The sequence below is a fragment of the Sorex araneus genome, chromosome X (assembly GCF_027595985.1).
Source record: "Sorex araneus isolate mSorAra2 chromosome X, mSorAra2.pri, whole genome shotgun sequence".
In the NCBI taxonomy this organism is placed as follows: domain Eukaryota; kingdom Metazoa; phylum Chordata; class Mammalia; order Eulipotyphla; family Soricidae; genus Sorex; species Sorex araneus.
In genome coordinates, this window is record NC_073313.1 from 367,414,618 (window position 1) to 367,442,059 (window position 27,442).

General features: G+C 53.1%; 1 protein-coding gene across 9 annotated transcripts in view; it reads left to right on the forward strand.

The window, feature by feature from the left end:
- The window catches only part of BIRC6 (baculoviral IAP repeat containing 6), a 151,982-nt gene that overhangs the window by 19,160 nt on the left and 105,380 nt on the right, over positions 1-27,442 (forward strand). For all 9 annotated transcript variants that reach the window (XM_055123521.1, XM_055123529.1, XM_055123523.1 and 6 more), the window contains exons 3-11: positions 545-682; positions 4,101-4,294; positions 7,380-7,491; positions 10,500-10,582; positions 14,662-14,884; positions 14,970-15,130; positions 17,121-17,179; positions 20,334-21,725; positions 26,466-26,615. In XM_055123521.1, the coding sequence (XP_054979496.1) occupies positions 545-682; positions 4,101-4,294; positions 7,380-7,491; positions 10,500-10,582; positions 14,662-14,884; positions 14,970-15,130; positions 17,121-17,179; positions 20,334-21,725; positions 26,466-26,615 (2,512 nt within the window). The remainder of the gene's footprint in view (positions 1-544; positions 683-4,100; positions 4,295-7,379; positions 7,492-10,499; positions 10,583-14,661; positions 14,885-14,969; positions 15,131-17,120; positions 17,180-20,333; positions 21,726-26,465; positions 26,616-27,442) is intronic.

Below are 27,442 nucleotides of genomic sequence, written 5' to 3' on the forward strand. Positions count from 1 at the left end.
GTGTTCTGCTCCTGGCGCTCATTGCACTTACACCTGGTGGGGTGGGCTGGGGGTGGGCTGGGGGTGGGCTGGTCACTCTCGGCAAGGCGTGGCTCGCCAGGTGAGCTGGTGTGGCTGTGCTTTCCCACTGCCCGCGGCCGTCTCTCAGGCCCTGCCTTCGCATCTCTTGGAGACTTTCCCTCTGCCTTTTGCTCATGGTTGCAGCTTGCCCGCGTCTTCTGTCTGGGTTTGGTTAGTGAGAGCAGCCCTGTTTGCTCTCTGGCACCAACCTAGACACACTGTTGGGTAGTTCATCCCTGGTGTTATTTGGAATATGTTGCTTTTGATTTTATCTCATTAAACTTGTCACAGCCCTTTAAATCATTGTTTTCAGAGGAATGTTAATTTTTTAAATGATTATTTGAATCTGTTAAGAATGTGAAAATAGATGGTATGCTTTCGTGTGGTCTTTGTCCAGGTCTTGTCATTGCAAGTTGAGATACCTGAGTAGAAACTGCATTTCTCACCTTTGACGTGTTTTGTTTTCTGCGATCTTTTTCTCCAGGCACAACAGCTTTTATCCGCATGCTTAGAAAAGATTGATATTTCTAGTACAGAAGGGTATGATTTGTTCATCACACAGCTCAAAGATGGTTTGAAAAACACATCTCACGAGACTGCAGCGAACCACAAAGTCGCCAAGGTAAGGAGCGCCAAGCGCGGCACCCGGACTGGGCGCGAGGGACGGAGTATCCTCGGCCCGTCGTGGGTGTCTCTCCCCCCGGCCCCCAGCACACATTCTCGAGGCTTTTTTTTCTCTTACAAATGTGCTCATGAGTCACTCAAAGTTGAAATCGTTTTACTGAAGTTCGTGGAAAGGTTTTTGCTTCATTTTCCTCTTAAGTTGCTGACTTAGCGTTCCTATTGGTCAGGAAGCTGATGACAGCCTGTTCGAGGGGTTGCGCCTGGCTGAGGCCCGGACCATGGCTTTGACCATGGCTTTGGGAACGGGGCTCATTCGGGCTTTCTTTGAAAAGAGGCCAGACTGGGCTGCCTGTGGGGGATGGTGCTTTGGATTGACTTTGTTTTGGTTTTTGTGTTTGGGCCACACCCAGCCGTGCTCGGGGCTTGCTCCTGGCTCTGCCACTAGCTGAGACGAAGGAAGGCCCTACCCGCTGTACCATCCCTAGCCACTGTGCTACCCCGCCCGCCTTACTGTCGCCCAGCCCCCGCTGCTTTGACTTGGATTTATTTTGTTCATTTCTTTTGTTTTAAAGGTAGAATTATCTACTTGTAAAATTATTTTATTGAAAGACATAAGTAGAGGAGGGTAGAAGCCGTTTTCCTAGGGGGAAGAGTGCATTTTATTATTATTATTATTATCATCATCATCATTATTATTATTATTATTATTTGCTTTTTGGGTCACATCCAGCGATGCACATGGTTCCTCCTGGCTCTGCACTCAGGAACTACTCCTGGCGGTGCTCAGGGGACCCTATGGGATGCTGGGAATCGAACCCGGGTCGGCCGCATGTAAAGGAAATGCCCTGCCTGCTGTGCTATCACTCCAGCCCCGAGAGTGTGTTTGAAAGCATCTTTTTCTTCTCTAGTACTGCTGTATTAGTGATACGGAAATATTTCGATTAATTGTTTTACTGCATTTGCGATGCTGTAACAGAATACCACTTCCTGTGTCGCTTGGGAAGGGGCTGGAGAGGTGGTGCAAAGGTTAAGGCATTTGCCTGGCACGCGCCTGATCCAGGTTTGATTCCCCAGTACCCCATAGGGTCCCCTGCACCCCACCAGGAGTGATCCAGGAGTCCGCCCTGCCCACCAGGTGTGACCCCCCTCCAGGCCCCCGAGTGACAGTGTGAGTGAGTGTGTGACCCTAAGCTGAAGGCTGCGGCCTGCGCCTCGGGGTGGCTCGGGCGGAGCTGGTCTCGGGTGCTCTGTCCTGCTCTCGGGCGGAGAGCGCCAGGGCGCTGACCGGGCCTGTGGCTTGGGCGGTCAGGGTCTTCCTGCCTCCTGTCGTGGCTCTGCTGGGCCCCTGGCGTGGCCGTGATAGCCCCACGCTCTGTGCTTGGTGTCCCTGTCCCCTGGAGCCAGGGCCTTCATGTACGGCTTTCACACGCGGCACCAGTATTTTCACACCCGTGTTCAGGATGAAGCTCAGGTCTGTCCACAGACCCTCCCCCCGACTGTGCTGACCAGCTCGGATCTTTCCAGATGCCCGGCCCTCCGGCCGGGACGTGGTTCTGGTCCTGACCATCAGGGCTCCTCAGTTCTGTGGGCAGGAAGAGGACAAGCGTTTGCTCTGTCCAGGCTCTCTGCTCCTCTTCATTTTGGCCGTACTTGGAACTCGTGTGCGTAGTGCCCCCCGGCCTGTAGGTCTGTCTGTCTGTCTGCCCGAGTCAGGCTGCTGCTTCCGCAGTTCCCTTTCGTCCCGGCTGAGCCTTTGGCATCGATCGATAGAGAGGGCTGGGCTGGTGGCTTACTCACGGTGGCCAGCGTTTGTGCTGGACTTTGTGGCCACTGCCCTCTCCTGACTCACTCTCGGAGAGCTGTCTGTCTCCTGCCCGGGCGGCCCCTGACTCACGGGCAATGCTTCCATGGACTTTCCCCGTGTGCCTGGCACTCTGGGCCGGCCGCGGGCCTGTGCTGGGTGAGTGAGAGCAGCCTCGGACCTGCTGAGGGTTGGCGTGCCAGTCGGCCTGGCCTGGCGCTCGCCGTGCCCTTCCTAGCATTTCGAGTCTCCAGTTGTGATGACCGACCTGTCCTTTCCCCTGACACGCCCGGCCGTACCTCTAGACCGCCAGCTGGGCCCCGAGTGTTTCGGGGTCGTTACTGGAGCTCTGCAGCTGGCGCATGTGCCATGGAGGTTCTGGGTCTGGGCTCTCACCTCCTTTTGGGGAGCGGTTAACGTGCTGCCTACATGGCTGGGGGTGTGCAGGACGCTGAGCAGGTAATGCCGACTCCGTTCCAGAGAAGAAAGAACGTGACAGGCCGCAGAGTTAGTGCGGGGCGGAGGCATTGGCCTTGCGCCGGGCGAACCCGGGTCCCACCTCCGGCATCCCTGATGGTCCCCCACTCACTGCCCCTAGTAGTTCTAAGTACACCCAGTGCCTCTAAACAAAACAAAAAAAAAGAAAGAAAAAGCCCCAAACAAAGCCCTTGAGCCGTTTCTCTGAGGGTCAGGGGTCAGATAGTTGATTGTTGCTGTTGTCAGGTTAAACAAAGTTTGTTGCTAGTTTAGGGAATTTGTTTTTCTTTTTTGGGATCATACTCAGTGATGATCAGGGGTGACTCCTGGCTAATGTACTCAGGAATCACTCCTGGCAGTGCTCAGGGGACCATGGGATGCAGGGGATCGAACTGGATCAGCTGTGTGCAGGGCAGACACTCTCCCGTTCTGGCCTGGTTAGGGAATTTCTTAACAATTATTATTATTATTATTATTATTTTGCTTTTTGGGTCACACCCGGCGATGCACAGGGGTTACTCCTGGTTCTACACTCAGGAATTACTCCTGACAGTGCTCAGGGGACCATATGGGATGCTGGGATTCGAACCCGGGTTGGCCGTGTGCAAGGCAAACGCCCTACCCGCTGTGCTATCGCTCCAGCCCCCCTTAACAATTATTATTTATTCTGGTTTTGGTCCTGTCTTGGGTCACTGTAACTGGAGGATGGTGACAGTGACAGGCACAGGAGTGAGACTTTCGCGTCCCAGTCTCGACCCACGGGCTGGTGGTGGGCTCAGGAACCGATGCTCACTCAGGTTAGGCCGGACACGTTCATGTGCAAAAACTGCACAAAATGCCTCTTAAGTACAGATGAGGTATGTCAGAAGACGTGCTCGTCGCGTCTGGCCTTCAGAATCCAGGGTGATTATTTGGGGTCTGATTTTTCACATAATCGTCATTTCCGCTTTAAATCATGAACTACAGGAACAAACCGACCGGAGCGGCTGAGTTCCCGCTCCTCTGTCCCGCTCACGGCTGCCAGGGGGGCCTCAGTGCGAATGAGAGTGGGGAAAGTGTTTCTGTTTCCTAATCTGCTTTTCCTGTCCTGGGTCGACCCTCGGCTGGTTCCCGGTGCTGACACCCCTCTCTCTTGCAGTGGGCCACAGTGACATTTCATCTTCCTCACCACGTGCTCAAGTCCGTCGCCGGTGCCATTGTGAACGAACTCAAGAAAATCAACCAGAACGTTGCTGCCTTGCCTGTGGCGTCCTCAGTGATGGACCGACTGTCCTACCTCCTGCCCAGCGCGCGGCCGGAGCTCGGGGTGGGGCCAGGCCGCTCCGTGGACAGGTAGCTCCGCGCCGGGGAGAGGGGAGGGAGGCCTCTGCGTCAGTCTTGAAACTCGAGGAGAATTGGAATGCATTTAAAGGGACTACAGGGGGTCAGGGAGATAGGGTGTGATTTTTGAGCGCAGAGCCAGGAGTAAGCCCTGAGCACTGCCAGGTGTGACCCCAAAACCAGAGGGCAAAAAAAATACCCACCAAAATAATTTTTGACTTTCATCAATATAGTGAACATGAATTGGTATCGTCAAGTGTGGTTTTAGGGAAGACGCATCTCCTTGTTTTGGGCCGCAGCCAGCAGTATTTGCAGCGGTCACACTGTGTTCTGGGTCACCCCGGTGCTGTATGGGGGACTGGGGGTCCCCGCCCGCCTGCCCCTCAATCCTGAGAGTCCCGTGCTGCATCTGTGCCTCGTCATTTCAGTGTGTCACGGTTCACACTTGCCCCCACGGCGGGTGGCCAATTGGAAACCAACCCCAGACCCGTCTCGGAGCCACGGAGTACTTCTCTCCATCTCTGACGCTTGATGTTCTCATGGATAGGAGTCGTAAACCCCCGTACCCGCTTCCCTGGGCTGTGTTTATGGGTAGCAAGGGCCACTTAGTGAAGGCACTAGTGGTGAATTCCTGGGGTTTTTTTGGCGTGGGTTTGGGTCACGCTCAGCCGTGCTCAGGGCTTTCTCCTGGTGCTGTGCTCAGGGATCACTTCAGGCAGTGCTTGGGGGATCAGACTCGGGTCCTCCCTGCTGTACTGTTGTTTCGGCTCCCGATTCATTTACTTTTAAATTCTGTTATCTTAATAATGGCTCTTACATTAGTTTGCAGCACTTGTTTATTTCTCGGTTAAACTAGTTATATGTGTGTGTGTGTGTGTGTGTGTGTGTGTGTGTGTATATATATATATATATATATATTTTTTTTTTTTTTGCTTTTTAGGTCACACCCGGTGATGCACAGGGGTCACTCCTGGCTCTGCACTCAGGAATTACCCCTGGTGGTGCTCAGGGGACCCTATGGGATGCTGGGAATCGAACCTGGGTTGGCCGCGTGCAAGGCAAACGCCCTACCCGCTGTGCTATTGCTCCAGCCTCACATTTGGGAAATATTTTAAATATTCCAAATACTGGTATCTTTGGACAAATACAGACTTTATGGAAAAAAAATTTTTTATTAAGACACCATGGTTTCAGGGGCTGGAGTGATAGCACAGCAGGTGGGGCATTTGCCTTGCACGCCACTGACCCGGGTTCGGTCCCCGGCATCCTGAGCACCCCGGTTCCCTGAGCACCTCCAAGAGTAAGTAATTCCTGAGTGCAAAGCCAGGAGTACCCTCTGAGTGTCTCTGGGTGTGACCCAAAAATCGGGGAAAAAAAAAAGACCCCATGGTTTCTAAAGCTTGTAATAGAGTTAATTCAGGCATACGCGTTCCAGCTCACGGCCACCACCAGTGTCCCCTCGCGCCACCAGCGAGAGACTTTATTTTCCATCAGGATAACTGCGAGGTGGTGTGTGCTGTGCAGTCTTCTAAATATTCTTTGGAATTTGTCTAGAGAGGGAGAATAAGAAGAATGTGTGCCTAGATGTTTCTTGTCTGGGTTGAGCCTATTTTGAGATCCTCGAGCAGCCCTCCAGAGCTATTTTCTCTGTAAACAGCAGCAGAATTTCTAAAGAAAGTCGCTGCAGTCTGTGGGAAATGCTATACTGGGGGGACGGCTCCTGGAGCCGGTGCTTCTGGAGGTGGGACGCGTCCCCGGTGCGGATTCTGGTGTCGTCCGTGGGGTTCGTTTCTTTCCCAGTCAGTCTAGGAACCTGAGTCTGAAGCGGCGCAGGTGTGGACGGGTGGGCGGGCTGGCCTGGCGGGGGGCGGGCTCCTGCGGACAGCGGCAGCCCCCGGAGAGAGTTTTCCAACCCAGCCGCTGTGTTGCTGTTGCCATCGAGAGCGCTCGGCGCAGCCTTAACCCACACTGCGGGGTTTCGGGAAACTGACAGGTCGGACACGGGAGGAGCTGAAAGAGAAGCCCTCCCTGTCTCTGCACGGGCCCTGCTCTTGGGAGCTTCCCCCGCCTGCTCCGGAGCCGTGGCACTGAGGGAGGGTGGGGCGTTAGCCTTGCGCGAGGCCGACCGGGTTTGATTGCCTCCACCCCTTTGGGAGAACCCGGCAGCCCTCCGAGAGTATCCCGCCCGCACAGCAGAGCCGGGCAAGCTCCCCGTGGCGTATTCAATATGCCAAAAACAGTAACAAGTCTCACAATGGAGACGTTGCTGGTGCCCGCTCGAACAAATCAATGGATGACAGTGCCACAGTGCTCTCAGGTACACTTTGTTTTTGGCTTTTGGGCCATTCCCGGCATGCTCAGGGATCACTCCTGGTGGTGCTCGGGGCCCCTCGGGGTGCCAGGGATTGAGCCTGGGCCCCCCGCTGTGCCCTTGCTGGCCCCATCCCGGGTACACTGTTGGGAGGAGCGAGGAAGTGGAGCTTGCCGTGGCTCTTCTACTGAAGCTGTTGAAACTCTTTTTTTTCTGCTTTTGGTGTGGTTCCTTAAAACACACGTGCTCGTACTCTGTTCCAGGGTCACTATGAGTAGCGGGGAACACCAGTGAAACTTAGGCGTTACTCCTGGCGCTGCTGTGAGGGCCGTGTGGGATGCCGGGGACAGAACCCGAGTCCCTCCTGGACGATCCCTCTGGCCTGGCCAATACACGTTTCTGTAATACACGAAGATTTCCCTTTTGGTTAGTCCCCAAAGAACACAGCTTTCCCAGAAAAGGAACGTCTCTGAAAACAGAACAGAAAATGGGTTTCTACTAAATTGGAAAAAAAAAAAGAAAAGAAAAACTTCGGAAAATCCTCTCCCAATTTGGGTGCAAGATAAAATCCCCGCAAACCCCCTGTGCCTCTGGTTATGGTTGTAGCTGCTCTGTGGCCCTTAGTCGGGGCTGCAGGGCGCTGCTGTCTGCGCCTTGCAGGGCAGATCTCCCGGAGGGTTATTGCTCACTAGGCATCCCCAGTTGGTGTGCATCTTTGCCTGTTGCGTGAAGCAGGTGTATCGCTCTAACTCCCCGGCTTCTTCTCTAACTTCTGTTTCCTTTCAGATCATTGATGTACAGTGAGGCTAACAGACGGGAGACATTTACCTCATGGCCTCATGTAGGCTACAGATGGGCCCAGCCAGACCCCATGGCTCAAGCTGGATTTTATCATCAGGTAAAAGATCATCAGAAACATTGTCCGTATGCTTTTGTGGCTCTGGTAAAGTCATCAACATTTAATTTCGTTTTAAAAAACTTGTCATCAGGGTCTGGATGGAGCTATAGCACAGTGGGAGGGCGTTTGCTTGCATGCCGTCGACCCGGGTTCGGTCCCACATGGTCCCATCTGGTCCCCCGAGCACCACCAGGAGTGATGCCTGAGTGCAGAGCCAGGAGTCACCCCTGAGCATCGCTGGTGTGAGCCATAAACCAAACCAAAACAGAACATGTTATTCGACCTGGCTCTGTGTGTGTTTGTAGTGTCTTACGTGGGTTTTGTTTTGGTTCTTACTCTGTTGATCAGAGTGATGTTTTCAGGTGTTACGTAGGAAGAGAAAAAAAATGACTTGAAGTATTTAAAAGCCAGGATAATATTTTGTAACTATTTTTCCAGACCGTCTCCACCTCTTTAGCTATCAGAAGCATCCCGTAGGACTGCTCCCTTCTTCCCGTCCTGCACCGTGTTCTTTCTAGACATGCGCTTAGGAGTAGACCCTGAGCAGCCACAGTACACAGGGAAAAGCAGGGCCTGGATCTCGGTGATGGAGAATGGGCCCTGGTGGTTGGAGGGGTGGGACTGGATCATGGTATGACCGAGACGTGAGCACCAAAGTGTGTAAGTCGGGCCACTGTCATTCCTAACACGATACTAGGTATTCAGTTTCCAGGTGTATCTAGAGCAAAACATTGCAGTTATTGGGGAATTCCTGCTTGCTTTTTCTTGATGCCAGGAACTCAGCCCGGAGCCGCATGCCTGTGAGGCTAATGCCCACAACCCCCGCCCCGCACCCACTCCAGGGCACTGTCATTCCTTCTGCAAGGGAGGCGCTGCTGTGGCCCCAGGCGCTGGGCATGGCTCTGGGGCCCTGTGCCCTTTGGGCAGTCCCACCGCTCTGCCTGGAAACGGGACTTTGGAAGGGGGACTCAGCCGGTGGTGCTCAGCCCTGGTGTTGGTGCCCGTGTCCTAACCACCGCTGGCTCGGGTCCTGGAAGTTTTACTTCCCAAGGGAGATAGACTTCCCAGGCAGCAGGTGACTTTCTCCTTAATTATGCTAGAAAATACTAGAAAGCTAATTGCGGTGGGTGGTGGTGTCGTGCCCCTGCCTGCAGCATGGAGGAGATGGAGTTCAGAGTGGGAAGAGTGGTTACTAACGGCTCTGGTCAGCGTCGAGGCAAGGATTAGTGCGGCAAAAAGAAGTGAAAATGGAACCATACAAAGAGCTGCACAATCTAAACATACAAGGAAATGAAGGAAGACACTTGTGGGGTCACCCCCGGCCATGCTCCGCGGTGCCTCCTGGCTCTGCACTCAGGAATCACTCCTGGCGGTACTCGGGGACCAGGTGGGATGCCGGGGATTGAACCTGGATCGGCTGCATGCAAGGCACACGTCCTCCCCGCTGTACTGCTGCTCTGGCCCCAAAAGATGCATTTAAATAGCCATAACGTACCGATGACCAGAAACTTAACATGAGTAGCATGGACGGTTACAGCTCAGGAATCTAATTCTTGGATGTCACTGTTTTAGAAATCAGCTACACTTTGAAATAATCCAAGTTCCTGTTCTATAGAGCCTGGGGCGTATGGCTGGGGTGATAGTCTAGTGGGTGGGGGAGTTGCCCAGCTACAGGCCCTGGCACTGCTCCTGGGCACGGCTGGGGGTGGCCCAGAAGCAAACCAGCAAAACAAGGGGTCTGGGGATGTGTCCTCTTACCCTCGATGCATTAACTAAGCGTAGGTCAGAGCCTCCGTGCATATTTTGAATACTGTGCAGAAGCTTGTCAGTACTGCACTTGCAGGGCGTTTAGTGTGGGGCAGAGTGATGACAGGGGATGACAAGGGCCTCAAGCTCCTGTGTCCCCTGCGGCTGGCCCTGGTTTGATCCCTGCGTGTCTCGTATCCGTCCCGCAAGCACCTCCCAGAGTGATTCTTGGGCCGAGTCAGGGGTAGGTGCTGAGCAAGGCGGGGCCTGCCCCAGCCCTCCCCAGCCCCGCGCCCGGAAGCTTAGTTTGGAGACAAATACTGGAAACACTGATGTTTTAGGGGCTGGGCCGTAGTGCAGGGGGTTCGAGCCCCGGCACGCCATGGGATACCCGAGCCTGCCGGGAGAGATCTCTGAGGGCAGAGCAGGAGTCGGCCCAAGCCTAACAGATGCGGGTCCCCCAGCCCCTGGAGGAAAAGATTAGAAATATTGATATTTCTCTGACTCAGTGGTCGAATATGCAGTATTTTGTTATTTGGTATCGCTTTCATAAAATAGTATATTAAGTGACGCCTTCTGGTTTTTCAATTATTTTTTAATGTATTTCATCTTTGTAAAGGAAATCCAATCACAGTTTTAAACTCTGAATTATTTAACAAATGTATGTCTTTCAACAGTGAGTACTAAGAATGTAATTTAGTTTACAGAGACATCTTTCAGTTCTGGTTTTGATGTTATTTCAGATACGTATGTATTTATGCAAAGCATCGTGCTTATATATATTAAGTCTTACTACATGAATTGGGTCCGATAGTTTGCTTTTCTTATTTTCCTCACTCTGCTCTTGTGTGGAATCTTCTGACAGTTGGCTGTGCTTGCTCGGTGCCCACTCCTGGCTCTGTGCTCGGGGCTCACTCCCGGCTCTGTGCTCAGGGCTCACTCCTGACTCTGTGCTCGGGGCTCACTCCTGAATCTGTGCTCGGGATCACTCCTGGCTCTGTGCTCGGGGATCACTCCCGGCGGGACTCAGGGAACCGTACGTGGTGATGGCGATTGAATTCGGGTGGGCTTCGTCGAAGCCGACGCTTACCAGTGTCACCGTCTATCCAGTACTGAACAGTTTATTTTTTAAACTTAAATTAGCAAGAGTATTAACACTGAGAGTTCATTATGTATTTGGAGCCTGGCTGTCTGAGCTGGTCACGTTTGCCAGTGTGGAGCCGTGGCAGCACTGACCCTTCTGCTTCTGTGTCCGCTTGCAGCCCGCGTCCTCGGGAGACGACCGGGCCATGTGCTTCACGTGCAGCGTGTGTCTCGTGTGCTGGGAACCTACCGACGAGCCCTGGTGAGTGTCGCCGAGACGGTGCTCGGAAGCCTTCCTCCTTTCCACATGTATTGGTCCTGCCGCCCTGTCCGAGGGAGGAGGCAGCAGTCCTTCAGGCAGTTGGCATGTATTGGTCCTGCCGCCCTGTCCAAGGGAGGAGGTAGCAGTCTGTCAGTCAGTTGGCATACAAGATGCAAGGTCTCGAGGGGCCGGAGCGATAGCACAGCGGGTAGGGCGTTTGCCTGGCATGCGGCCAACCCGGGTTCGATCCCCGGCATCCCATGTAGTCCCCCAAGCACTGCGAGGAGTAATTCCTGAGTGCAAAGCCAGGAGTAACCCCTGAGCATCGCTGGGTGTGACCCGAAAAGAAAAAAAAAAAGACGCAAGGTCTCGACTTGATGCGCTTCTGAGGGAGCGGTCTCTAGGAGTGAGTCGGGTCCTGGCTAGGAACCGGCGGTTAAACCAGGATGGGTTTCCTCGGCCTCCCTGTGCCGTGTGGACAGCCTCCGGCAGGGAGCCCTGGGCTGGCCTTTCCGTCTCCTTATCCTGGCGGTGCTCAGACCTTGCTCCTGCCAAGACTCGGGCACCACATGGGGTGCTGGGACGGCCTGCAGGTGCTTACGGCCAGGTCACTGTGTCCCTGTCACTGTTAGAGACGATCATACAAATACTCGCTGCCAGCACCGTCCCTGGTGACCTGGGCTAGCGGTGCATTGGCGCATTGTCTTCTGTACCGTCGCTCCAGCCCCTGTGTTTCTGTTCGAATTTTGGTTTAGGGCCCCACCTGGCTGTGCACTCCGTGTGCTTTTGGCTCTGTGCTCAGCGAGCACTGGACCTTGTGGGTTGCGGGGCATTGAACTTGGCTTAGCTGTGTGCAGGGCAGACGCCTTGATCCTGTTCTGTGCCTTTATATTATTTATTTGAGCATAGTGTTAGGACAGCTAGTGATTCCATATCTGATGCGTAAAAAAACTGGAACTTAAATATCAGAGATCATGAATTGAAACCTCACCTTACAGACCCCAGTTCTGAGTGCAGGTCCCTAGAGACGGTGCCGCCAGCGAGTATTTGTGTAGTCGTATCTAACTGGTCGTCAGCACTTTGGGGTACTCGGGAGTTGCTCCTGGGGCCACTGGGGCACCTGTCAGGTGCCGGGGTTCCAGGCTGGGCCGGCCATGTGCAAGGCAGGTTCCCTGCTGGCTGTGCTATTGCTCAGACCCCTGTCAGCCCATTTAATTTTTTTGTTTTTCTTTTTTCTTTTAAAAAAACAATTATAAGAAAACTTTGTAGAAGAATATGTGACTAGTCAAATACCAGGGCTTGTTTGCAGAGATTTTATTTCTGGGGTCTGGAGTTGGGGCTGGACCTGTCTGGCTCAGTGCCTGGGGCCCGTCTCGTTCTCGGGATCAGACTCGATTCCCTGCCCTCCCCCTCCCTCTCCTTCCCCCCCCCCCCCGTTTCACTTATTTGGGTTTGATTTTTTTTTAGCTTTATATTATTAAGTCATTGTGCATCACAGAGTGACTGGGTTATTTCTGGTTGGGCCTCAGGGTCAGTGTCTGGCACTGGTCCCTCCCCAGTACCCCCTCCCCTCCACCACTACCCTCAGTTTCCCTCCCTCCCCCCAGTCTGCCGTGAGGGACAGGTGTCGGGGGTGGGGGGGCGCACTTTGGTTGGCCTGGGTGTTTTGCGTGTGTGTTTTTGGTTTTGGGGCCACGGCCGGCGATACCGGCTCAGGCTTACTCCTGGCCTTAGGTAGGGGAAAGCCGCAGCTGTAGATGGTTCCGGGTTTCTATACGAGCACAGAGATGTAGGGGCTGGAGAACTTGAAACCTTTACCCCCTGGAATAGTATGTCTCGTATGCCTAGTTTCTCTTGACCCTGGAAATAGGAAAAGGAATTTTGTTTTAAGAAGATTCCTGTTCGGTAAGTGTTGTACTAACGTCCAAGTTACCCCTTACACTTGAAGGCTAACGAATGGGTATGGAGCGTAAAGTCGAATAGCTCCAAAGGAAGGAGGTTGACAGGTTGGATGGAGAAATTTTGAGTGTTCAGGTGGATTTTGCTGGCAGTGTTTGAGAAAATCCCTTAAGTCGTTGAATCAGTCTTGTTTTTATTTTTTACTTTTTTGATTAGGTGGGTTTTGTACTTTTTTTTTATTTTATTCTTTTATTAATCACCATGTGGAAAGTTACAAAGCTTTCAGGTTTAAGCTTCAGTTATTACAATGCTCAAACACCCATCCCTTCACCAGTGCACATAGTCGTTGAATCAGTCTTAACCCGAGGTTCTAATTTGAGACTTTGGGCAAAGTAATTTAGCATTTTGTTTTCAACAAGCATTTATTTGAAAGGAAGTCACTATATCACAACTCGATATTATAAATATCTTTCTCAGGTTATTTGAGAAGAAATTCTAAGAAGTTGCTTTCACATATTCTGCGAAGCTTTTTATGATAAGGAATGGAATTTACTGAGTTTTCACTGGATGTCATTTGAGTTCTAGCCACTGGTGTGTGCAGATTTTGTTTAAATAGCTTTGTGGTATTTCCAGCACATAAAGTATTTATATTTGACTTGTACAAGCTGATGTTTGATATCTGTTTGTATATGCACGGTTTGTGCAAAGATCCCCACTGCTAAGCCAGTTACACATCCCTTGCTGGACATGGACACTGCATGGAGACAAGACGGGAGATGCAAACCAGCCGAGGGCCTTTTGTCACCCTCTGTCCTTGTGTGGCAGTGGGGCAGGCGGGCCCTGCACACAGGAACTTCCTCCGCTGGGCCCTAACCGAGCAGGGCACGAGCAAGACGATCTCTAGCCCCCGCCTCTGTGCTGTACGATCTCTGTGTTTTTGGGCCACACCCGGGTGCTCAGCGCTTGCTCCTGGCCCCGAGCTCAGGGATCCCTTCTGACTGGACTCGGGGACCCGTGTGTGGTGCCCGAGGTCGGACTCGTGTTGGCTTGTGCGGGCAAGCGGCCTGCCCGCTGTGCTCTCACTCTTGCCCCATAAGGGACCTTCAGTATGAGGCAAGGAAGAGATACTGAGAGTTCCAGGAGACCAGGGGACACCAGGCTTTCAGTGGGCAGCTACCAGGACTTAAGAGAATTTTAATAATTCAGTCTATCGTAGCATCAATTCCCGGTTCTTCTGTGTCTGCCTTTATAATCAGTCGAGTCACAGCTGCTGTTCAAGTGGATGGTTGAGCCTGTCGGAGTAAAGATTTTTGTAAAACCACAATGATATAAGAAGCTTGTTGGGGGGTGAGGAGCTTGCCTGGCTTGTGGCCAGCCCTTGCCCACCCCGAGTAGCACAAGGGTCTTTGGAGCTCGGCAGGAAGTGATCCTGATGCAGAGCCCGGAGCGAGCCCTGGGCCCAGCACCCAGGTACCGCAGCCAAGGGAAGAGTTCTCTCATGTCTGGGAGTCACTCTAAGATCTGTCCAGTGATAGGCTGGGTGCATCTGAGGTGGAAAAATCCTTACGCTGGCAACAAACTCTCCTGGCAGAATCCGTAATCACCTGCCAGGGGGAATAATTCCGCAGGGTCTTGTAGACGTTTTTTAAAAAGGCTGTAATATATGTTTATATTTTTTCTCTTGGAAGCAGTGCAACCTTTTTTTTTTTTTTTTCCTTTCTGGGTCACACCCAGCGATGCTCAGGGGTTACTCCTGGCTCTGCACTTAGGATTTACTCCTGGTGGTGCTTGGGGGACCATATGGGATGCCGGGGATCGAACCCGGGTCGGCCGCGTGCAAGGCAAAGCCCTACCTGCTGTACTATCGCTCCGCGCCCCCCCCTTTTTTTGGTATTTCAAATTTTAACTTAAATGGAGGCCTCTCCACAGCCCCGTCTCCCTCATTACCCCACAAGAAGGAGGGAAAGGATGAGAAAAAGGCCCTGGTTGTTCTTCATCTTCCTTTTTCCTGGGCAGGACTGAGGGGTCTTGGTAAAAGCGACTGATCCATTACTTGAGCGCTTTCCAGAAGTAATCTGTTCAATGAGTTTTGCTTTTCAAGATGATTCCGAAGTTCTGTCTAAGTACAAACCCAAAGCTTTGCTCTTCAGTAAACGTCTCCCCCCTCGCCCCGCGCCCAGGTCCGAGCACGAGCGACACTCCCCCAACTGCCCGTTCGTGAAGGGCGAGCACACGCAGAACGTGCCGCTGTCCGTCACCCTCGCCACCAGCCCCGCGCAGTTCCCCTGCACGGACGGGACGGACAGGATAGCTTGTTTCGGGTCCGGGAGCTGCCCGCACTTCCTCGCTGCTGCAACCAAACGGGGGAAGATCTGCATTTGGGACGTCTCCAAGCTGATGAAGGTAGGCTCGAGGCCCGGAGCGCCGGGCTGGCAGCGGGCAGGCACGGCCGGGGGGAACGCGCGCTGACGGCGTGCTCTGTGTCTAGGTGCACTTAAAGTTTGAGATCAACGCGTATGACCCGGCCATCGTCCAGCAACTCATCCTGGCCGGAGAACCGAGCTCGGCCGTTGAGTCCCGGAGACCGACCCTGGCGTGGCTGGAAGACTCTTCGAGTTGCTCAGATATTCCCAAATTGGAAGGAGATAGGTACGTGAGCTCGGCGCGGGGCGGGTAGGGGGCTCTGCTTTCCCCAGGGGAGCGTTTCTCTTCGTACAGACTGAAGAGGCTGAAAACGCTGCTGCTCAGGAGATGAAGCGAGTGAATGGTTAGGAATGGGAAGGAGCTCTGGAACTAAAGGAAGGAAAACCAACACCAGAAGCTTCTGACCGTGCTGGTGACTAACCCAGGCTCTCTGAGGCTTAAGTGGGCGGCCCAGGGGCACCCCAGCCTCGGTCTGTGCCTTGGCCTTTTCCCTCCTGGGAGGAAACGTTGCTTGTGATCGCCACAGTCCTGAGATGGGCCTTGTATTCTGTTTGAACTCTGTGCACTGGAAGCGATGGCCATTTTGAAACAGTTTCCGTAGCGAGACACAGTCCTTGCCATTTTGCCTTCTGCCAAATGGTTCCAGTTTTGCCTTTTCCCATTGACACCTCAGATTAACGTGGAGTAACCTGTGCCTGCTCCAAGTGACTAATTGTGTGGGTGTGTCAGCAGTGGGTCGTGAATGAGGCGTGTAAATGACTGCCGTAGGGGCAGGTGGTGAAGTCGGGGTGCGGGTGTCTCCCCATTCCGCTCGCCTCCATGTGGGTCGCTCTGTTGGACTCACGTGGGTGTGAGAGAATGGGTCGGGATCACGGGGCAGCTTTGCCGTATTCCCACGCGGGTGGGGCGGGGCCGCGGAGCCCTCCTGGCTGGCCGGGGCTTGGTTCCGCCGGTGCAGCGGGCCTCGGGCAGGCGCCCGCGCGCACAGATGCTGGAGGCGTGGGTCTGCGTTCCGGCACCTCGGGTTTCTCCTGTTACTCCCCAGTCCCTGCTTCCTTACCTGCCCGTGACTCCCCGCCTCAGGGCTGGACCCAGCCAGGCCGGCAGGTCCCCTGCGGCCAGGCGCCAGGTGCCCGGCAGGTGCCGTGTCCCTGCTCCCCCGGGAGTCCGTGCACGGGCTTATTAAGGACCCCAGTGGGAAACCCACAGCCTTCAGCTTGGGTCAGTTCCTTCCCCTTTCTCGTCCTCTTGGTGAGGGTCTGTGAGAGTCACTGTGTGGCTGATGTCTGTGGACGCTGGACACGGGGAGTTACGAAGCTTCAAGGTTCTTCCTGATTATTGTTAATCCCTGCAAGGGCCTGCCGGGACGGCCGCTGGCTCGGCCTCTCGGCCTCCGACTGTGTTTATTCTACATTTCCATGTGGACTGCAGAGTCTGCAAACTCAGTGTCTGGGTTTCTAGAAATCAGTGGACTGTAAGAGAATCGGTGTCTTTGAAAGAACGCTGCTCTCGATTAGAGCTTTGTCTCAGCCTTGCAGTTTAGGGTATCCCGCCCGCACAGCAGAGCCTGGCAAGCTCCCCGTGGCATATTCGATATGCCAAAAACAGAAACAACAAGTCTCACCAAGAGATGTTACTGGTGCCCGCTCGAGCAGATTGATGAGCAGTGGGATGACTGTGACTGTGCTACCCAAACTTTATCTTAGCAGGGCGCAGATCCCTAGAAATTCTGTCTATAGCACTGTCGTCCTGTGGTTCAGAAATTCTGTCTATATATACCCTATTTCCAATGAACGTTTTAGGATGATTCATTCTTAGCATTGTCAGATTGGGTCTCAGGCTTGAAGCTCATTTTAATGGTTATGTCGCACTGTGCTCCGTTGAGCTTTCAAAGTAGTGGTAACTCTGCTCTCCTCTCCCGTCCCCTCCTCTCCCCTCCCCTCCCCTCCCTCCTCCTCCTCCTTCCCCTCCTTCCCCTCCTCGAGCCCCACCCCTCCCTTCCGGCCTCGCCTTTCTTTCCCTTCCCCTTTGGGGCCACACCCTGAGGTGTTCAGGCTCACCTTGGCTCTGCACAGCCCTCCTGGCGGGGTGGGGGGTCGGGTCTGGGGTGCCGGGTCGTCTCCGTCTTCTGCGTGCAGGCAGGAGCCCCCCCAGCTCCGCCCTGTGCGCTTTTCTTGAAAATGTAAGTTGTCTTTTACTTTCTGTCTCTTTTAAGTGACGATTTACTGGAAGATTCGGATAGTGAAGAGCATTCCAGATCAGATTCTGTGACAGGTATGTAAAGGTGTTTATGTTTTCAGTTTTTGCATTTGTGAAGCCTTTCGGATTGAAATTTCTTACTGTCAGCTTTTGTTTTGTTAAGATGTATAAGCATGTATGTTAAGGATCTTAAATTAATAGAATGTTTCTTAGAGATCAAAGAAATTAAATCGACACATTTAATCTTTGTTCCGGTGTGAGGGAATTGATGGCAAGTCTCTCCATGTGTTCAGGTTTAGCATGCTGTGTACTGCTTACAAAGATAGCACCTAAATTTAACTTGCTTGTTCTCCAAAGAGAACAGGTGAATAAAGAATATTGAATTATTGTTAAGCATTGGTATTCAGCAGCAAGTAATGTTGATTTATTCAGTTACTTAAGGTGAAATTAAGGTGAAGGAGTTTGCTTTATTTTTATTTATTTTGGTTTTGGGGCCACACCCAGGGATGCTTAGGGGCAGTTCCTGGCTCTGCACCCAGAGGTCACTCCTGGCCATCTTCGGGGGCCAGGCGGGACGTGGGGATCTGGTTGGCTGCATGCAAGCAAACACCCCACCCGCTTTCCTTTTTCTCTGGCCCTTTATTTAATTTTAATTTTTTTTTTAAAATTGAATCACCATGTCTGGCCCTTTATCTTTAAATATAGTATTTATATACACAATGTTAATAGTTCATCTCAAATATGTTTTTGTTTTGGGCCACAACTGGCAGTGCTTAGAGCTCAGAGCACAGTGCTCAGGGATCACTGCTGGCAGACTGGGGGTACCCTTGGGGTACTGAGGACTGAACTGGCCCCTCATCTCAAATAGTGTTAATAGCTCAGAATTTAAAGACTGTCACTTACTGTCGGATTGAATTTTTAATACTTAGTACTGTCATCTGTTACTATTGTTGCTTTATTTTTGGGCCACAGGTGGTTCTCTGGGCTTGCTCCTGGTTCTGTGCTCAGGGATCACTCCTGGCAGTGCTCGTAGGACCACCTGGGGTGCCGGGTCAGGCCTGGGCTGTCTGTGTGCAACCCGGTGCTTTGCCTGCCGTGCCGTTCCTGCCTTTCATTTCTGCCCGCTGGGTCTTTCCCACTTTCACTACTTTGGTTCTGTTTACACCTCATTGTCTAGGAAATTACTGTAGATTCCTGTTAAATGTAGGATGGTTCATTTAGGACAGGATGTTCTTACATAGTGTGATAATCATTCTAATTCAAAGTTTTAATTTTTTTCCTTTGCAGGCTTATAAATATATTATGTGTAGTATAATATCTATCTCCTAAGTTAAAGTCTTTTCTATTGAAACACTTGGGTGATTTAATGAAAGCTTGTTACAGTGGGAGATGTTTACTCCTCCTTTAAGTGTGCAAAGTAAATCATAAATGCTAATTCACAGTTTTTTAAAAACAAAAATATTTTATTGAATCAGCGTGAGGTACACAAAGTTGTTCAGGATTGGGTGTCAGTAGTAGAACATTCCAGCACCCTTGCTTCACCACCACCAGTGTCCCTAGTTTCCCTCCCGCCACCCCCTCCCCAGCCTGCCCCTAGGGCAGACGCTCCCTCCTTCCCCCTCCCTCCTTTCCCTTCCCTCCCTCCTTTTCTCTGCCTCTGTCTCTCTGACTCTCCCCCCAACCCCCCTTCTCTCCCCTAGTCTCCCTCCCTCTCTGCTAACTTTGGTTTTGGATCTTACCAGTGTTAAGGTCATGTTACTTCTTAGAATGTTGGTTGCTCCTGGCTCTGTGCTCAGGGCTCAGTTCTGACTCTGAGCTCTGGGGTCACTCCTGGCTCTGTGCTCGGGGACCGAGCCTGGTTCTGCTTGCCGATCACACCTCTCTTGGTGGTCAGGGGTCACTCCTGGACCTGCCTGGGGACCGAGCCTGGCTCTGCTCGGGGCTCTCCCTGTAGACTCGGGACCGTATCTGGTGCTGGGTCACACCGGATCACACTGGATCACACTGGATCACACTGGTTGCTGGCGCACTTGCTGCCAGGCAAGCACCTTTGTCTCTGTACCGTCTCTCTCCACTTGTTCTAGTTCTCTTTTTAATAAACTGTGTCAGGTTAAATTTCTGGCACCCTGATATGGTCCCTGGAGCACCTCCAGGTGTGCGGTTCTTGAGCACAGATCCAGGAGTAAGCCTGAGCACTGCCAGCTGTGCCTCCCAAAGAACTTGAAGAAGACTCAGTGGCACTAGGTCAATAAGAAAAAATCCAATGACTTACTTAAAATGAACTAAAAATTAGCAGGTGGTATGAGAAGCCACTCGGTGTTTCATTTCATTTTATTTTATTTTCCTTTTTGGGTCACATCCAACGATACTCAGGGGTTACTCCTGGCTCCGCACTCAGGAATTACTCCTGGCGGTGCTCAGGGGACCATATGGGATGCTGGGGATTGAACCCGGGCCAGCTGCGTGCAAGGCCAACCCCTACCCGCTGTGCTATCTCCCCGACCCAGTGTTTCACTTTAAAATGACACTTGTTTTTCCTAGTTAGTGTATTTTGTTAGCGTGAAGAAGACACCAGGGCCAGGCTCAGGCGTGGCGAGCGAGAGGCGGGGGAGGGACTCAGCACCAGCACCTCGCTCAGACGGCCCAGAGTGGGGGCAGCGTTTGCATGAGGGTGATGCTGCGCTTTTAGGAAGAGTGGAAATTCTACTTTTCTGTTAAAATAATGAGTTAAATAATTTCATTTTATTCTGATTTTGGGCAAAAATCACTCAGCTGACGGATGTATTAGAAAATCTTTGAGTTGAAGATGATTTTGAGGGCCGGAGCGATAGCACAGCCGGGAGGGCGTTTGCCTTGCACTTGGCCGACCCGGGTTAAATCCCCGGCATCCTTTCTGGTCTCCCGAGCACCGCCAGGAGTAATTCCTGAGTGCAGAGCCAGGAGTCACCCTGGTATAATATCTATCTCCTAAGTTGAATTATTGTTAAGCATTGGTATTCAGCAGCAAGGATGCATCGCCGGGTGTGACCCAAAAAGAAAAGAAAAAAAAAGATTTGAGTTTCTGTTTCACTGTTGGGTGTTCTGGGCAGGCGCCATCTCCTAGGACTGCGTGTCCCTTTCGGTGCCGTGAGGCCCTTAAACCCTGTGGCTGCTGCCCGGTGAGTACGGTGAGGCCGTGACGGGCCGAGGCCCGGGCATGGCCCTCTCTGACGCGTGTCCTTCTCCCCAGGCCACACCTCCCACAAGGAGGCCATCGAGGTGAGCCTGGACGTCACGGCGCTCAGCGTCCTCCAGCAGCCCGAGAAGCTGCAGTGGGAGATCGTCGCCAACGTGCTGGAGGACACCGTCAAGGACCTGGAGGAGCTGGGGGCCAACCCGGGCCTGGCGGGCAAGAGCGAGAAGCTGAAGGACAAGCACCCCGAGCAGCACAACATCCCCTTCCCCTGCCTGCTGGCCGGGGCGCTGCTCACCTACAAGTCCCCCGCCGGCTCGCCGGCCAGCAGCCACTCGCACAGGTCCCTGGACGCCCTGGGCAGGACTCAGGGCGAGAGCGCGTCGGAGCCGGGCTCCACGGACAACGAGTCGTGCACCAACTCCGAGCTCGGCTCCCCGCTGGCCCGGAGGACGTTGCCGGTGCTGCTGCTGTACAGCATCAAGGAGTCGGACGAGAAGGCGGGCAAGATCTTCTCGCAGATGAGCAGCGTGATGGGCAAGGCGCTGCACGACGACGGCTTCACGGTCCCGCAGATCATCGAGATGGAGCTGGACAGCCAGGAGCAGCTGCTGCTGCAGGACCCGCCCGTCACCTACATCCAGCAGTTCGCCGACGCCGCCGCCACCAGCCTGGCGTCCCCGGACTCGGAGAAGTGGGGCTCGGTGTTCCCCAAGCCGGGCACGCTGGTGCAGTGCCTGCGGCTGCCCAAGTTCGCCGAGGACCAGAACCTGTGTGTGGACTCGGTGACCCCGTGCGCCGACGGGCTGCACCTGCTGGTGGGGCTGCGGACGTGCCCCGCCGAACCCTTGAGTGCAATAAATCAAGTCGAGGCCTTGAATAATCTAAACAAACTCAACTCTGCGCTATGCAGTCGGCGGAAAGGGGAGCCGGAGCCGGGCCTGGCCGTGGTGAACGGCGCGGGGCTGGGCGTCCTCCCTCACGAGCCGCCGGCCGACGCGCAGGCCCCGCCGGCCCCGGAGCCCGAGCCGCGGCGGAGCGGGGGCTACCTGGTCCTGTACAAGATGAACTACGCCACGCGCATCGTGACGCTGGAGGAGGAGCCCGTCAAGATCCAGCACATCAAGGACCCCCAGGACAGCATCACGTCGCTGCTGCTGCTCCCGCCCGACATCCTGCAGGGCCGAGAGGACGACGGCGAGGAGCCGGCCGAGGACCCGCAGCTGCCCAGCAAGAGCGGCCCGGACAGGGACCGGAAGGCCGACACGGCCCCGCTCGGGCACCTGGTGGTCACCACTCAGGGAGGCTATGTCAAGATCCTCGACCTCTCGAGCTTCGAGATTCTGGCCCGCGTGGAGCCCCCCAAGAAGGAGGGCTCCGAGGAGCAGGACTCGTTCGTCTCCGTCATCTACTGCTCGGGCACAGACCGGCTGTGCGCGTGCACCAGAGGTAGGTGCCGCCGGGCGGGCTCCCCCGCGCCCTCTGGGGGGCTTCTCGCCAGGCGGGCGGGGTCTTTGACGGTGACCTGACGGAGATGACCCGCCTCTCACCGTGAGTCTGAGCACTGTCCACCGGGCAAGTTCCTGTATTTCATTTTTGGGTCACACCTGGCGATGCACAGGGGTTCCTCCTGGCTCTGTGCTCAGGAATTACTCCTGGTGCTGCTCAGGGACCACATGGGATGCTGGGAATCAGTCCTGGGTCCGCCGCGTGCAGGGCAAACGCCCTCCCCGCTGTGCTGTCGCTGCAGCCCCTGGGCGAGTTCCTGTAAGTGCCGTAACCCCGCCTGGGCTAGCGCCAGGAGGGCCCAGATCAGTAGCTGACATAAAACCAGCTGGTGTGCATTTTAGATTCTGGCAGAGACACGGGCCCTTACTTCCTTCTGGAATTAAAACCAAAACCAAATTGTCAAATAATCACTAGCTTTGGGTGGGGGGAAAGGACGCCCCCCCGCTCTTCATCACCCCGAGAGAGGCTGGCAGGGAGAGCGCGCAGAGAAACCCCCGAGCACGCCCCTGCCCTGGTGCCTTTGCTGAGAAGGCGTTTTAAGTTGGAGCAGGACAGCAGCGTTGGGAAGGAGCACTCACAGGAGAGGCAAGATGGAGCCTTCATTGATGGTTTCGTGGGGATTTAGGGCTAGGACCTAATTAAAGCCCAGAAAAATAACCAGTGCTTGGCAGACATGCTGGGTTTGAGAAGAAAGCCGTCTTCTCGCCGTTTGGGTAGGGGTTTTCCTCGGTTTTCCTTCCCTCTAGTGTCTGTGTGTGAGCCACACCCCGTGGTCCTGGGGATTGCACCAGGGCCGCCCTTAACTCCCCTGTGCGAGATCTCCGGCAGGCTTTTGCTCTCTTTCCAGAGAATTCAGGTTGGGGAGAGAGCTCCGAGGCATGCTGGCTGGCAGGGGACCCCAGCCCTGGGCCAGCCACGGTGATCACAGGGCCCGAGAACAGAGACCGCAGGAGTTTCACTAATGAGACCCGGTACCAGTGCTGGGGTTGCCTTTCTTTTTCTTTTACATTTTATTTATTGGGGCTGGAGTGATAGCATAGCGGGTAGGGCGTTTGCCTTGCACGAGGCCGACCCGGGTTCAAATCCCAGCATCCCATATGGTCCCCTGAGCACCGCCAGGAGTAATTCTTGAGTGCAGAGCCAGGAGTAACCCCTGTGCATCGCCAGGCGTGACCCAGAAACCAAAAAAACAAACAAACAAACAAAACCATTTTATTTATTTATTTATTTATTTGCTTTTTGGGTCACACCTGGCAATGCACAGGGGTTACTTCTGGCTCTGAGCTCAGGAATTACTCCTGGCGGTGCTCGGGGCAGCATTGGGGATGTCAGGATTGAGCCCGGGTCGCGCCGTGCAGGACAGACGCCCTCCCCGCTGTCCCTCTGAGGCCCACGGGCGCGTCCTGGTTCATTCAGGTGTTGGCGGGTGCAGGTGCTGATTCGTAATTTTAATCCTGTTTTGGGTTCTGTTCTGTTTTTTTATCATAAGGTTTTTCAGATGAATGCTAGCTAGATTGGAGTGAAATATGGAAACTTGCCCCTAACTTTATTTTTTTGGATATGTTTGTATTATGTCTTGCATCTCATTGAGATAAATGATAAAACTAGCCCCAAAAGTGCTGTGTTTTGCACAGTATCTTTTTAAAGAGTTCATAAGAAAATGAGAAAAATGATAATCATGTTTAGCTACAGAAGAGTCTTTCTTGTATTTTTGGTGTTATTTTCTGTTCCGCTGAAGGACTGTTTTGTTATATTTAAGTGAGACATGTTGACTAGCAAAATCTTTTTCTTCGATTACCTGGAAATGTCTTTATTGAATCATCGTTCTGAAAAGTTTCCTCTAACCTGCTCCTGGTGGCCTGGGGCCAGCAGGTTTCCTTGTGGGTGGCAGCTGACACCTGCGTCCCGGGCTGAGGCCGGTGTCCGTGTCCTGCCGGCCGCCTCTGTCCCCTGGGTCAGCTGTGGCTCTGCAGTGTCCCTCACCTGTCTGGGATCAGCCCTTCTTAGTTTGCTGCTTTCAGATCCCCTCGTTGACTGTGACTCTCAGTGGCCTGACTACAATGCATGGACTTGACTGTGTATATTTACTCTGCTTGAGCTTCATTGAACTGATTGTACTATAATGATTGGGTTTTTTTTTTTTTTCCTTTTTGGGTCACACCCAGCGATGCTCAGAGCTTACTCCTGGCAGTGCTTTGGGACCATGTGGGATGTTGGGGATCGAACCCGGGTCGGCCATGTGCAAGGCAAACGCCCTACCCGCTGTGCTGTCACTCCAGCCCCAGTGTTTGGAGTTTTGAAAAAATCAAATATGGGGCATTTTTTTGTCCATGGGTGGGGGGCACACCTCATGTTTAATCTTTATGTCTTTAATTTTTTTATGTTCTCTTTGTTTACAGAAATGCTCATTACATTTGTGCTCTTAGACTTGATCTGTCCTTGAATCTGAGATGCTTTTTATTTAAAGAAAAATATATTTTTCCTTCTTTGTTGAAACCCCCCCCCCCTCGCTTAGGCGCTGTGCTTTGCCACATTCTGTTCTGAAAGGTTCCACTGCGGTCATCCCCTCCTCTCAGCACTGGGCCCTGGCCCAGGGTTCTCCTTTCCGACTCCTGGCGTAGTGCTCCCTCCTCCTGTGTCCTGCTGCCTGCCCACACCCTTGAGCAGCTGCTGGCCTTGGACGGTCCTCCCGGCCCGTTGCTTTCTCCTCTGTGCCTACCCCGGCCTTTCATTCCGGCTCCGCACCGTGTTGGGACCTGTCTCTGTTTACTCACCCTGCCTAATTACTTTCCCTATTTTAATTTTGCTGCTGCTTTTTGCCGCTGTCCCATCTGCTCTGTACCTTTACTGAACTTTGTAGTGACTTTTTTTTTTTAAACTCCAGAAATTTCCTTTTGGTCCTTTAAACTAACTCTTGTTTCTTTCCTGACGTTTCTTACGTGTTGAGTCATTTCACCTTCAGTGATTTTAATTCCCTGTACCTGATTTCCTGTAAGTGTACGGCAGCATTTACAATCACTTCTTTGAATTCTTCTCTAAATTAGAATTTGGGGCACTTAGAGGTAATTCTCACTGGGTTTGGATTTCTTAAACATGTAACATTTTCTTCCCATGCCTTATAGTTTCAAATTTTATGTCAGTAATTTTAATTATAAATGACATTGCCGAAATTAGATTATGGAGGGGGTGCAGTTCTCCAAAGTGCTTCGGGACCTCACTTGCTGTGATACGCCGTTGAACTCCCAAATTGATGGTTCCTGGGGTTGCGGTGCAGCTGGGGGCCTCCAGGTGGGGTGTGGGTGGGTCCTCTGGCTGGGTGGGGCCCTGAGCTCTGCCCCTTCTCCCCACCCCTGTGGTGACCCCCCTGGGCTGGATCTTTGAAATGCACCGCACTCCTCCTCTCATTCCTCTGTTTCTGCTTGGCTGACTTTTATCCACCCAGCCTTATATTCAGCCTAAGGTTGTTTCTTGCTTTTTGGATCATACCCGGAGATGCACAGGGGTTACTCCTGGCTCTGCACTCAGGAATTACTCCTGGTGGTGCTCGGGGGACCATATGGGATGCTGGGAATCGAACCTGGGTCGGCCGCGTGCAAGGCAAACGCCCTACTCCCTGTGCTATCGATCCAGCCCCATCAGCCCAAGGTCTTCAGTCCTGTCCCTGGAAGGGGGACCCAGGAGCTTTTCTTTCTCTATTTTTCTTCTTTGGAGACCTGGGGAGCAGGTCAGTGCAGCCAGGAGCCCCAGTTGCCGGCCGCTCATTTCCTGTCAACGCAGGTCGCTCCTGTTCTAGTGCTTTCTCTGCTGCGGGGCGGGTCCTCACCCGGGCGCCCTGCCCAGTCCCTGCGCTGGTCACACCTGTGTCTGCCGGGGTCACAGCCTCCTCACAGCCTCCTCGGTCCCATTCGGTGTTGCCCAGTTTTCCAGGAGGAGGATTTATGGTCCTTACCCTGTCATGCCCCCCCGTTTTTTTTTTTTCTGTGAGAAAGGGAAAATAGAAATCATATTTTATGGCGCTGGGTGCTTCAGAGATTCAGAATGTCCAGTGAGTGCCACCTTCAGAGAGTGGGGTCAGGGGCTCGACAGCCAGTGATAGCAGGTTCCTCGTGGAGTCTGAAGCGTGGCCACAGTTCCTCTCTCCAGGACTCCTGTGAAGACTAAATGAATTATTATTATTAATCATTATTATTATTACAACCAGGAGTAATTCCAGAGACAGAAGTTAACCCCTGAGCATCACCAGGTGACCCAAAAAGCCAAATAATAATAATAATGATATGGGCTGGAGCGATAGCACAGCGGGTAGGGCATTTGCCTTGCACGCGGCTGACCCGGGTTCGATTCCCAGCATCCCATATGGTCCCCTGGGCATGGCCAGGGGTCATTCCTGAGTGCAATGCCAGGAGTAACCCCTGTGCATCGCCAGGTGTGACCCAAAAAGCAAAACAAAAACAAAAACAAAAACAAAACCCTAAACACCTCACATGTTCGTGCGTCTGTCGTTTTCTTTGATCAAAACTACCTTTCGTTTTGCAGTGCCTTGGCCGTTAAACTAAATTCCGGGGCACCCTCCCGTTTGGGGGGGCCTTGCTTGGGCTGGCGCGAGTCTCTTAGCTCGGTTGCATGGGTGTGTGCCCGGCTCCTGGGCGCCAATGCTGACGAGATTTCGCGACGCTGCAGGTGGCGAGCTTCATTTTCTCCAAATTGGAGGGACCTGTGACGATATTGACGAAGCCGACATACTTGTGGACGGATCGCTTTCCAAAGGACTGGGGCCGTCTCCAGAAGGTTCCAGGCCTTTGTCGAATCCTTCAAGTCCTGGGATTTCAGGTATGGTACGAAGTTTTTTATCTGATTCTTTTCTATTTAAAGCAATTTCCTTGCGACTTACTTACAAACGTTTGAACCGTATGTAATCTTAACATGATCTCTGTTCTGACATTTGACTCCTGAATTGTTGAAGGTGTTTGTTTCCCGAGGAGTCCGTCACTCTCGCTACTTTGGGGACCCTTCTGCGTGGTGCGGGGCGTGTCCTGACACTGGGCCGCGTCCCCGGGCGGATGACCTTTTCTAAGGACCTGCCTTCTATTTCTCCGTTATCACTATTTCAGTATGGGAATTTTGGGGAAGTATTACAGTGCTGGTAGGCGCGAGAAATACTGAGAATCAGCTTCAGACTTGCAGCTAGTTGCAGACACAGAGTATGGATCCGGCCGTTGAGGAGCATTTGTTCCAGTGAGGAGAGAAACAGAACTGAAGCGAGTCTCAGTGTGCCGTGAGTGGAACGGCTCACGGTGCCAGTGCTCGACCCAGGATGGAGCTGGAAAGCGCTGAGACGTTATCTCCCGGGGCGGGAGCGAGAGCACTGTGGGGAGGGCGTTTGCCTTGCATGTGGCCCACCCAGGTTCCATCCCCAGCATCCCATATGGTCCCCTGAGCACTGCCAGGAGTGATTCCTCAGAGCAGAGCCAGGAGGAACCCCTGAGCATTGCTCTCCCCCCCAAAAAAAAATGTCATCTCCCAGGGCTGGGTACTGTGACCCTCAGGGGCCGGCTCACTGCCTGTTTTCCCTCTGACCTGCGTTCTACAACCTGTGCTCCGGGACCGTATTTTCCAGAAGAGGTACTGGCCCTGTGCCCTTTATGTGGTGGGTGTTC